This window comes from Dendrobates tinctorius, unplaced genomic scaffold (genome assembly GCF_039654945.1).
Source record: "Dendrobates tinctorius isolate UK_male_01 unplaced genomic scaffold, ASM3965494v1 ptg000017l, whole genome shotgun sequence".
NCBI classification, from domain to species: Eukaryota; Metazoa; Chordata; class Amphibia; order Anura; family Dendrobatidae; genus Dendrobates; species Dendrobates tinctorius.
In genome coordinates, this window is record NW_027361685.1 from 8,303,078 (window position 1) to 8,314,381 (window position 11,304).

Below are 11,304 nucleotides of genomic sequence, written 5' to 3' on the forward strand. Positions count from 1 at the left end.
GATGTGCCATCCTGGATGAGCTGCACTACCAGAGCCACTTGTGTGTGTTGTAGAGTCCGTCTCATGTTACTACGAGCATGAAAGCACAACCAACATTCAAAAGTGACCGAAACATCAGCCAGAAAGCATTGGTACTGAGATGTGGTCTGTGGTCCCCACCTGCAGAACCACTCCTTTATTGAGGGTGTCTTGATAATTGCCAATAATTTCCATCTGTTGTCTATTCCATTTGCACAACAGCATGTGAAATTGATTGTCAGTCAGTGTTGCTTCCTAAGTGGACAGTTTGATTTCACAGAAGTTTGATTTACTTGGAGTTATATTCTGTTGTTTAAGTGTTCCCTTTATTTTTTTGAACAATGTATATAGAGAGAGAGAGAGGTTTTTTTTTCTTTACATTGGAGGGTCCAATTCCAGCTATTGCTGTGGGACCTGTGATTTCTATCTACTCCACTGTGTACAGGATAATAGAGTATAATAAAGTAGTTATGGACGTGACGTAACTAACATTGTGCAGTGACTCTGCTTTCCATATAGTGATGGATATTTCTTGTTGCTGAAACTGATTTTTTTTCACTTTAAACCTTTTTTAAACCCCTCTGATCAGTGCGATCATACAACATACAAGCCTCTGATGGCTCCGGTGATGCCCTGTACTCCTGTAGTGCCGTGTATCATCACTGCCTGTCAGTGTAATACTAACGGCCCCATACACATGAGATCAGAGTTGGCTGAACGGTCATTTGGCAGACGGCGATCTCTCCCGACTCCCCCAGCTTTCCTGTGGTCTGTATGAGAGAGTCGCCTCCAGACTCCTCTAGCGGAGGATTATCTACAGGAAGAACAAACGGATTATCCTCTGAAATTCAGGATGCCGGATCCTTCTCTGCCCTGACATCATCTGTCGGGAGGCCCCCAAATACATTATATGGTCGGCCAAATCCTCCGAAATCAGTGCTTTCATGGAAAATTAGTCTACTGTGTATGGGGGGGTTATAAGGTAACTTATTGGACGCTGCCTCTGGCCTAATAGACCTTCATACATTGCAGCCCAGACACCATTATTAGGCATGTAAGTATCGTAGTAACTAGGCCGCCCCATACTATCGAGTACTTGGGGGCGGGGGGCATTCAGCCAAACTCTGTCACACCTTCTTAGATATCATGTTTGCTTTTCACTGCAGTAAGTGGTAAAACTGTCAGGGTTTTTGTTGCAGCCTCATCTGTGCCGTCCCTGCGGTGTACATCTATGTTCTGGGGCCCAAAAGAGTTAATTTGTAAAAAAAAATGTTTCACTTGTTAAAATATAATAAAATGTGTCTTCTGCATTTTTGTGTTTTTATTTTTATTTTTACAAGAATTGTTGGAGCCAATTTTCTTGAGAAACATTTTAATATCGGCTTTTTCTGGAGTTTTTCTTGTAATATAGGAAAGCCTAAGGCCAGAAATAAACCCCATAAATCACTGTACATGGAGACTTTGGGATCAGATCATTTCTGTCCGTTGTGATTGTGGAAACTAAAAATCTCTTCTAAAAGCCTCAAACTTCTGTGTGTGACTCAGAGCTGAGATCTAACGTGATAGAAGATTCCAGTGCGGGGAAGACGGGAAACCTTCATATAGACGGCCGGTGGGGATGGAGGCAGTGACCGACTCTGGCCACATCTGTCTCTAGAGCCGCAGTAGAAGATGAAGATGTCGTCCTCATCATGAAGGAGTTATTTCTCATGTCGCGTGTAATGAATATCTCCTGCAGTATTGCTAATGCCGATTCCAGTGTCGGTAATGAGACGAGAATTAGCGTTATGGAAGATGAGTCTATGAGGAACGTGTTCAGCTGCCGACTCCGATGAGGAAACTGCTTGTTGTCTGTGGCCTAAATATATAGGTTTTATTAGTAGATGTCAGGGAAGAAAACTAAACCCTGTAAGATAATAAATCTCCTCCTATGTTTCCCTTATTATCTCCAGTAATTGTATTATTACACAGGATTCTTATGATGTTACATCGGATCATCTTCTTCTCATTCAGGTCTCTACAATATCGGATCCTCTCAGTGAAGATCTTCTACAAAAGAGAATTTTCCTGATTTACCCATCAAGGATGGATATGGACAGAGACAAGATGGCGGAGAGGATATTACACCTCACCCTAGAGATCCTCTTCCATCTCACTGGAGAGGTGAGAGATTCTGATGATGTCACATTACATCATTCTTATCTATGGGAATAACAGATGGACAGAACTGGAGAGGTGAGGACTCTGGAAATGTCTGTAGTGAGATTTATTAGTGTGTCTCTCCATTGCCAGGATTACACAGTGGTGAAGAAGACCTCTAGTGATCGCTGTCAGGACCCTGTGTCTGAGGGATGGGGAAGACCCCTGAGCCCAATCACGGGGCCTCCACCTCACCCCCTGATCCATGAGGACATCAATCACCAGAAGAACCTAGACCTCATCTACAAGATGATTGAGCTGCTGACTGGAGAGGTGACACTGCTGGGAATGCTGCATTATTATTATTATTATTTATTTATAGAGCACCATTGATTCCATGGTGCAGTACATGAGAAGGGGTTACATACAAATTACAGATATCACTTACAGTAAGCAAACTAACAATGACAGATTGATACAGAGGGGAGAGAGAACCCTTCCCTTTCGGGCTTAAATGCTACAGGATGGTGGGGAAGGAGACAGTAGATTGGGGGGTTGCAGCAGCTCCAGTGATGGTTAGGCGGTAGCTCCAGTAGTGGTGAGGAGCCAGCATTGCAGGCTGTAGGCTTTTTTGAAGAGGTGGGTTTTCAGGTTCCGTCTGAAGGATCCGAGTGTGGATGATAGTCGGACGTGTTAGGGCAGGGAATTCCAGAGGATGGGGGCTATTCGGGAGAAGTCTTGGAAGCGGTTGGGTGAGGAGTGATTAAGCGTGGAGGAGAGAAGGAGGTCTTGGGAAGACCAGAGATTACGTGAGGGAAGGTATCGGGAGATTAGTTCAGAGATATATGTAGGAGACTGGTTATAGATGGCCTTGTAGGTCAGTATTAGTAATTTGAATTGGATACGCTGAGGGAATGGGAGCCAGTGAAGAGATTTGCAGAGGGGAGAAGCGGAGGAGTAGTGAGGAGAGAGATGAATTAGTCAGGCGGCAGAGTTAAGGATGGACTGGAGAGGTGCAAGGGTGTTAGCAGGGAAGCCACAGAAAAGGATGTTGCAATAGTCGAGGCGGGAGATGATGAGGGCATGCACAAGTAGTTTAGTAGATTGAAGGTTGAGGAAGGGACGGATTCTGAAAATATTTTTGAGCTGGAGGCGGCAGGAGGTGGAGAGAGCTTGGATGTGCGGTTTGAAGGACAGGGCAGAGTCAAGGGTTACTCCGAGGCAGCGGACCTCCGGTAGGGGGGAAAGCGTGATGTCAATTGTTATAGAAAGGTCGGGTAAGGAAGATTTGTGAGATGGGGGGAAAGATGATTAGTTCAGATTTGTCCACATTGAGTTTGAGGAAGCGAGAGGAGAAGAAGGAGACTATGGCTGATAGACACTCCGGGATTCTGGAGAGCAGAGAGGTGACGTCTGGGCCAGAGAGGTAGATCTGAGTATCATCGTCATAAAGGTGGTACTGGAATCTGTGGGACTTTATGAGTTGCCCCAGGCCAAGTGTATAGATTGAGAAGAGTAGGGGTCTTAGAGCAGAGCCTTGGGGGACTCCAACAGAGAGAGGGTGGGATGAGGAGGTAGTGTGGGAGTGGGAGATGCTGAATGTGCGGTTGGAGAGGTATGAGGAGATCCAGGATAGGGCAAGGTCTTTGATGCCGAAGGAGGAGAGGATCTGTGGTAGGAGGCAGTGGTCAACTGTGTTGAAAGCAGAGGACAGGTCTAGAAGGAGGAGTAAAGAGTATTGTCCGTTAGCTTTGGCTGTAAGTAAGTCGTTAGTAATTTTGGTCAGGGCTGTCTCAGTGGAGTGATGGGGCGGAACCGACATTGTAGATTGTCAAAGAGCAAGTTAGAAGAGAGGTGGGAGGAAAGTTCAGCGTGGACATGCTGCTCCAGGAGTTTAGAAGCGAATGGGAGCAGCGATATTGGGCGACAGCTGGACGTGGCTGTTGGGTCGAGGGTTGGCTTTTTAAGGATAGGCGTGATTGTGGCATGTTTGAAAGCAGAAGGGAAGGTACCAGAAGTTAATGATAGGTTGAAGAGGTGGGTTAAGGATGGGATAAGTGTGGTGGGGAGGAGGTGGGATGGCATAGGGTCAAGTGCACAAGTGGTAAGGTGTGATTTGGAGAGAAGATGAGCAAGCTCCCCTTCAGTGATGTTAGATAGGGAGGTTATGGGGTTTGGGCATTGGTCTGGTGTGCAAAGGGGTTGTGGTGGTTGAGCAATAAAGACATGCCGTGTTTGGTCTATCTTGGTTTTGAAGTGTGCGCGAAGTCCTCGGCAGAGATGAGGGAGGTTGGAGGGGGCAGTGGTGGGCGGAGGAGGGAGTTAAAAGTATTGAACAACTTTTTGGGGTTGTGGGATAAGAAAGATACAAGGGATGTAAAGTAGGCCTGTTTAGCAGAGGTGAGAGCTGATTTGAATGCAAGTGTTGCTTGTTTGAGTGCAGTGAAGTCATCTTGGGAATGTATTTTCTTCCAGCGCCGTTCTGCAATTCTGGATGCTTGCCGAAGCTTTTTGGTGGTGTTATTGTGCCAGGGTTGTCTATTGATTCGTCGCACTCTGTTATGCATGACAGGGGCGATTGTTATGATTGGGTCACCGAGGAGGAGAGCAGGCCCAAGCTAAGCCACAGAAAACCAGAGAGGTTGGTAACTAAGCGGATTGCAGACCCCTGATCCTATCCACACAACTAGCAGTAGCCATGGAGCGTACCTACGATGATTCTAGATGCCTTCGACACAGCCGGAGAACTAAATAAGCCTAAAGCAAGAAAGGGGAAATCTAAACTGCCCCAGAGCAGACCCCAAAGGAATAGATAGCCCCCAAGCATACATTGTCGGTGAGACAAGATGAAAACACAAATGCAGGTAGGAAAATAGACTGAGCAAATGATGGGGCCCACACTGACTAGACAGGAAAGGAAAGACTATGTCTGCAATCACGCAAAAAACCCTGCAAAAAATGCCCAACACGTCTGATAGAAAAATACTGAAGTCACTAGACTTCGCCCACTATATCAGCACTCTGGTATATTCTGAAAGCAGAGCAAAAAGAGGCCAATCCAATAAGGGACAAAAACAAACTGGCACAAACAGTAACATAAGGATGGAAATTCAGCACCGCCCCCGCCGGGGCTGGCTGACCACAACTGTTGTGAATTTGCTTTCTGGCCTGCTTTTGAGTACCCTAGGATCTGCGGTGCCTCCTGAGGTCTTAGTGGACTTCAAAAGAGGGGAGGACAAGGCAGGGAAGAGGTGGGATTGGGTTGAAGGTGCAGTTGGAAGAAAGGAGAAGGCCCACTCCTCCGCCATGTCTGTTGCCAGGGCGAGGAGTATGCATGAAGTGGAGGCCGCCGTAACCTAGCACAGCAGGGGAGGCTGTGTCGGAGGGTGTCAGCCAATATTCGGTGAGGCCAAGGAAGGAAAAATTACGAGAGGTAAAGAGGTCGTGAATCACATGGAGTTTATTGCAGACGGAGCGGGCATTCCAGAGTGATCCAAAGAGTGGGAGCAGGGTGGTGGGTGTCAATGGCACGAATTTGAGGTGAGAAAGATTTCTGGTGTTTGTGTTGGTTTGGGAACGATAGAAGGGGGTAATGATGGGAGGTATGGGCTGTGGGGGTCCAGGGTTGGGAGATATGTTACCAGTAGTGAGGAGAAGCAGAGAGAGGGAGAGCATGTGGGAGAAGGAGGGTGGGTGGCTTGTTTTGTATTAGGAAAGCTCTGAGGTCGAGGGGCAGGTCAGCAGAGGAGGTCAGGTAGGGAGGCAAGAGGGAAGGAGAGATTATTATTTGGCTAGCAGGTGCTGGGGTTTGCGGATAGCGAAGGAGAGTAGGGAGTAGTAGAGTCAAAACTGTTAGTGCGTATGTCAGCATGGTGAGAGTAATTTAGAAGGCAAAAGAAATTTAGTACATGTAAACGCAGCGGTTAGGCTACTTTCACACTAGCGTCGTGTGACGTACGTCGCAATGCATAGTTTTGGAGAAAAAACGCATCCTGCAAAGTTGCCCACAGGATGTGTTTTTTCTCCATAGACTTGCATTAGCGACGCATTGCGACGTATGGCCACACGTCGCATCCATCGTGCGACGGATGCGTCGTGTTTTGGCGGCCGCGACGCACACAAAAACGTTACATGTAACTTTTTTTTCTGCGTCGTGTCCGCCATTTTCGACCACGCGTGCACGGCTGAAACTCGGCCCCCTCCTCCCTGGACATTACAATGGGTAAGCGGATGCGTTGAAAAACTGCATCCGCTGCCCCCGTTGTGCAAATCTTTCACAATGTGCGTCGGTACGTCGGCCCGACGCATTGTGACGGGCCCATACCGACGCTAGTGTGAAAGTAGCCTAAGTCGTACCTTCTGGTCACTTCAGGCTCATTTCAGATGTTATCCTTAGAAAACATCATTGCAAAGACAGACCGTGGTCAAACAGACCTCTACGTCTGAATCTAACTTAACAGCACATGAAAGGGCCCAGGTGTGATCAGAAAGGGAGGAGCAGCAGGGAGACTGGATGCAGACACAGGAGATGATTAATTAAAGTCACAAGAGGAAATGCAAAGGGAGAAGGTATTGCAGCCATAACATATACCCGTGATAGCAGACAGGTACAGGGGTGATTGGGGTTCAGGAAAGCTGGGTGATGATGGTATTGCAGCCTGAACACATACCATTGATAGCAGACAGATACAGGGGTGATTGGGGTTCAGGAAAGATGGGTGATGATGGTATTGCAGCCAGAACACATACCTGTGGATGAAGCAGATCGATTGTCAGAGTGATAGTAATAGTGAAGCATAGTAATAATAATAATGAAGCATCTATAGCAGGGAGTCATTTTCAGGCATATTTCAGATGTTATCCTTAGAACGACAAAATTGGTATGACAGACCGACATTATACAGTAACAGTATGAAGGGATCGGGGGATGACGATATCATTGTATGTGTCAGGTTCCTATAAGGTGTCAGGATGTCTCTGTCTATTTCTCCATGGAGGAGTGGGAGTATTTAGAAGGACACAGAGATCTGTACAAGAACGTCATAATGGAGGTTCCCCAGCCCCTCACATCTCCAGGTAATAGACAGGACTAAATACACACGGCCTATAATTATCTGTATGTAGAGAATGAAGTCCCTGTATGTGTTTCCTCCAGATCTATCCAGTAAGAGGACAACACCAGAGAGATGTCCCCGTCCTCTTCTTCCACAGGACTGTAACCAAGAAGATCCCAGTGCTCCTCAGGATCATCAGGTAGATGGAGAGAAGGTGTCAGGAGATCTCCCCTATGATGTGTAGACGGCTGTGAAGGTCTTGTGCTCAGTCTTGTTTTATCCACCAGTATTATATGTTTTATACTTGTGTAATGAGAACGGTGGAGATGGCAGGATTATAGCTGACACCAGTGACTGGAGATTAACTTTTTACCTCCGATCACAGCTGAGCGGTCATGCTGTGTTCTGACAGTGTGGGAACCACGGCACGGTACGCTCTGAAGGAAAGCAAAGATATAATGGCAGTAAGAATTCGGATTCCAGGCAGGGAGCATAGCGGAGACACAGAGCAGGAAGAGGTCATTAGCTCAGGTTTGCTGCACTATTGTGGCTTATAGCAAAGGTTATGCACTGCCGCATGTAACCGGAAAGTTCCTGACTGCATAATGCAGAAGACGCATTCATAAAGTGTCGTGCCTGCCGTCTGATGTATATACTTCACATCAAGGTCTTGTTAAGCAAAGGAAAGTCTGTTTTTGAACTTTGGTCTCCCTCATTCATCTCCATACCATCTGGTCTGGGCCTACAACGACAGCAGCAATCTGCGGAGTCGGGAGTTAAGACTCTGCCAAATATATACAGTGGGGCAAAAAAGTATTTAGTCAGTCAGCAATAGTGCAAGTTCCACCACTTAAAAAGATGAGAGGCGTCTGTAATTTACATCATAGGTAGACCTCAACTATGGGAGACAAACTGAGAAAAAAAAATCCAGAAAATCACATTGTCTGTTTTTTTTTTCATTTTATTTGCATATTATGGTGGAAAATAAGTATTTGGTCAGAAACAAGCAATCAAGATTTCTGGCTCTCACAGACCTGTAACTTCTTCTTTAAGAGTCTCCTCTTTCCTCCACTCATTACCTGTAGTAATGGCACCTGTTTAAACTTGTTATCAGTATAAAAAGACACCTGTGCACACCCTCAAACAGTCTGACTCCAAACTCCACTATGGTGAAGACCAAAGAGCTGTCAAAGGACACCAGAAACAAAATTGTAGCCCTGCACCAGGCTGGGAAGACTGAATCTGCAATAGCCAACCAGCTTGGAGTGAAGAAATCAACTGTGTGAGCAATAATTAGAAAATGGAAGACATACAAGACCACTGATAATCTCCCTCGATCTGGTGCTCCACGCAAAATCCCACCCCGTGGGGTCAGAATGATTACAAGAACGGTGAGCAAAAATCCCAGAACCACGCGGGGGGACCTAGTGAATGAACTGCAGAGAGCTGGGACCAATGTAACAAGGCCTACCATAAGTAACACACTACGCCACCATGGACTCAGATCCTGCAGTGCCAGACGTGTCCCACTGCTTAAGCCTGTACATGTCCGGGCCCGTCTGAAGTTTGCTAGAGAGCATTTGGATGATCCAGAGGAGTTTTGGGAGAATGTCCTATGGTCTGATGAAACCAAACTGGAACTGTTTGGTAGAAACACAACTTGTCGTGTTTGGAGGAAAAAGAATACTGAGTTGCATCCATCAAACACCATACCTACTGTAAAGCATGGTGGTGGAAACATCATGCTTTGGGGCTGTTTCTCTGCAAAGGGGCCAGGACGACTGATCCGGGTACATGAAAGAATGAATGGGGCCATGTATCGTGAGATTTTGAGTGCAAACCTCCTTCCATCAGCAAGGGCATTGAATATGAAACGTGGCTGGGTCTTTCAACATGACAATGATCCAAAGCACACCGCCAGGGCAACGAAGGATTGGCTTCGTAAGAAGCATTTCAAGGTCCTGGAGTGGCCTAGCCAGTCTCCAGATCTCAACCCTATAGAAAACCTTTGGAGGGAGTTGAAAGTCCGTGTTGCCAAGCGAAAAGCCAAAAACATCACTGCTCTAGAGGAGATCTGCATGGAGGAATGGGCCAACATACCAACAACAGTGTGTGGCAACCTTGTGAAGACTTACAGAAAACGTTTGACCTCTGTCATTGCCAACAAAGGATATATCACAAAGTATTGAGATGAAATTTTGTTTCTGACCAAATACTTATTTTCCACCATAATATGCAAATAAAATGAAAAAAAAACAGACAATGTGATTTTCTGGATTTTTTTTTCTCAGTTTGTCTCCCATAGTTGAGGTCTACCTATGATGTAAATTACAGACGCCTCTCATCTTTTTAAGTGGTGGAACTTGCACTATTGCTGACTGACTAAATACTTTTTTGCCCCACTGTATGTTCGGGCGGTATAGAAAATTGCTTTGGAAAGGCTTCTGGGATTGACTTTGAGATTGCCCCTTGCAGACCGGGGGGGCTGGACCCTCATCTGACCTTGTTTTCCATGGGCACACCGCTGGTGAAGGTTCCGTCTCTGCCTGCTGCACGCGCCATCTTCCTACTCTGTGGTGACGTCACTACTACCCGGTGTTCAGGCGGTGGGGAGATTTCCTTCTGAACAGCATGTGCGTCCTGCCTTAGGCTTGCCCCTTGCTGACCGGGGGGTTTTCGCCCTCCTCTGCTCAAGTTAAGGCAGGGCACATCGTTGGTGAAGTTCCTGTGGAGGATTGCTGCGGGCGCCATCTTCCTCCACCTTCAGTGATGTCCCCAGGCGCGACCAATCAGCGACGCGGGATTTCCGTTACAGACAGAATTAGACGATTATATATAGCTGACCCGTGGAAGCGCTGTTAGGCCGTCGTCAGAGTTTGCTCACTCCTTTCTTCAGCCTCCCGGCCATGAAGTTTTACACTTTTACTACAAATAAACTACGGACTTTCAATCAGTGAGTACTGCAGTCCTTACTTTCTTTGGTGAAATTATATATATAGATAGATATGTGTATGTATATATATATATTTGTCAGAGTCATATCTCCCGACTCTGCAGATTGCTGCTGTCATTGTATTATTACACAGGATTCTTATGATGTTACATCGGATCATCTGCTTCTCATTCAGGTCTCTACAATATCGGATCCTCTCAGTGAAGATCTTCTACAAAAGAGAATTTTCCTGATTTTCCCATCAAAGATGGATATGGACAGAGACAAGATGGCGGAGAGGATGTTACACCTCACCCTAGAGATCCTCTTCCGTCTCACTGGAGAGGTGAGAGATTCTGATGACGTCACATTACATCATTCTTATCTATGGGAATAACAGATGGACAGAACTGGCGAGGTGAGGACTCTGGAAATGTCTGTAGTGAGATTTATTAATGTGTCTCTCCATAACCAGGATTACACAGTGGTGAAGAAGACCTCTAGTGATCGCTGTCAGGACCCTGTGTCTGAGGGATGGGGAAGACCCCTGAGCCCAATCACGGGGCCTCCACCTCTCCCCCTGATCCATGAGGACATCAATGACCAGAAGATCCTAGAACTCATCTACAAGATGATTGAGCTGCTGGCTGGAGAGGTGACACTGCTGGGAATGCTGGGACATTATACAGTAACACTATGAAGGGATCGGGGGATGACGGTATCATTGTATGTGTCAGGTTCCTATAAGGTGTCAGGATGTCGCTGTCTATTTCTCCATGGAGGAGTGGGAGTATTTAGAAGGACACAGAGATCTGTACAAGGACGTCATAATGGAGGTTCCCCAGCCCCTCACATCACCAGGTAATAGACAGGACTAAATACACACGGCCTATAATTATCTGTATGTAGAGAATGAATTCAGTCCCTGTATGTGTTTCCTCCAGATCTATCCAGTAAGAAGACAACACCAGAGAGATGTCCCCGTCTTCTTCCACAGGACTGTAAACAAGAAGATCCCAGTGCTCCTCAGGATCATCAGGTAGATGGAGAGAAGGTGTCAGGAGATCTCCCCTATGATGTGTAGACGACTGTGAAGGTCTTGTGCTCAGTCTTGTTTTATCCCCCATTATTATATGTTTTATACTTGTGTAATGAGAACGG

At 46.4% G+C, this 11,304-nt stretch overlaps 1 protein-coding gene across 1 annotated transcript in view; it reads left to right on the plus strand.

The window, feature by feature from the left end:
- Positions 1-11,021, plus strand: part of LOC141082428 (oocyte zinc finger protein XlCOF29-like) — a 219,796-nt gene extending 208,775 nt beyond the window's left edge. The window contains exon 3 of the mRNA XM_073566370.1: positions 10,881-11,021. Coding sequence (XP_073422471.1) covers positions 10,881-11,021 — 141 coding nt within the window. The remainder of the gene's footprint in view (positions 1-10,880) is intronic.
- The last annotated feature ends 283 nt before the right edge of the window (positions 11,022-11,304 follow it).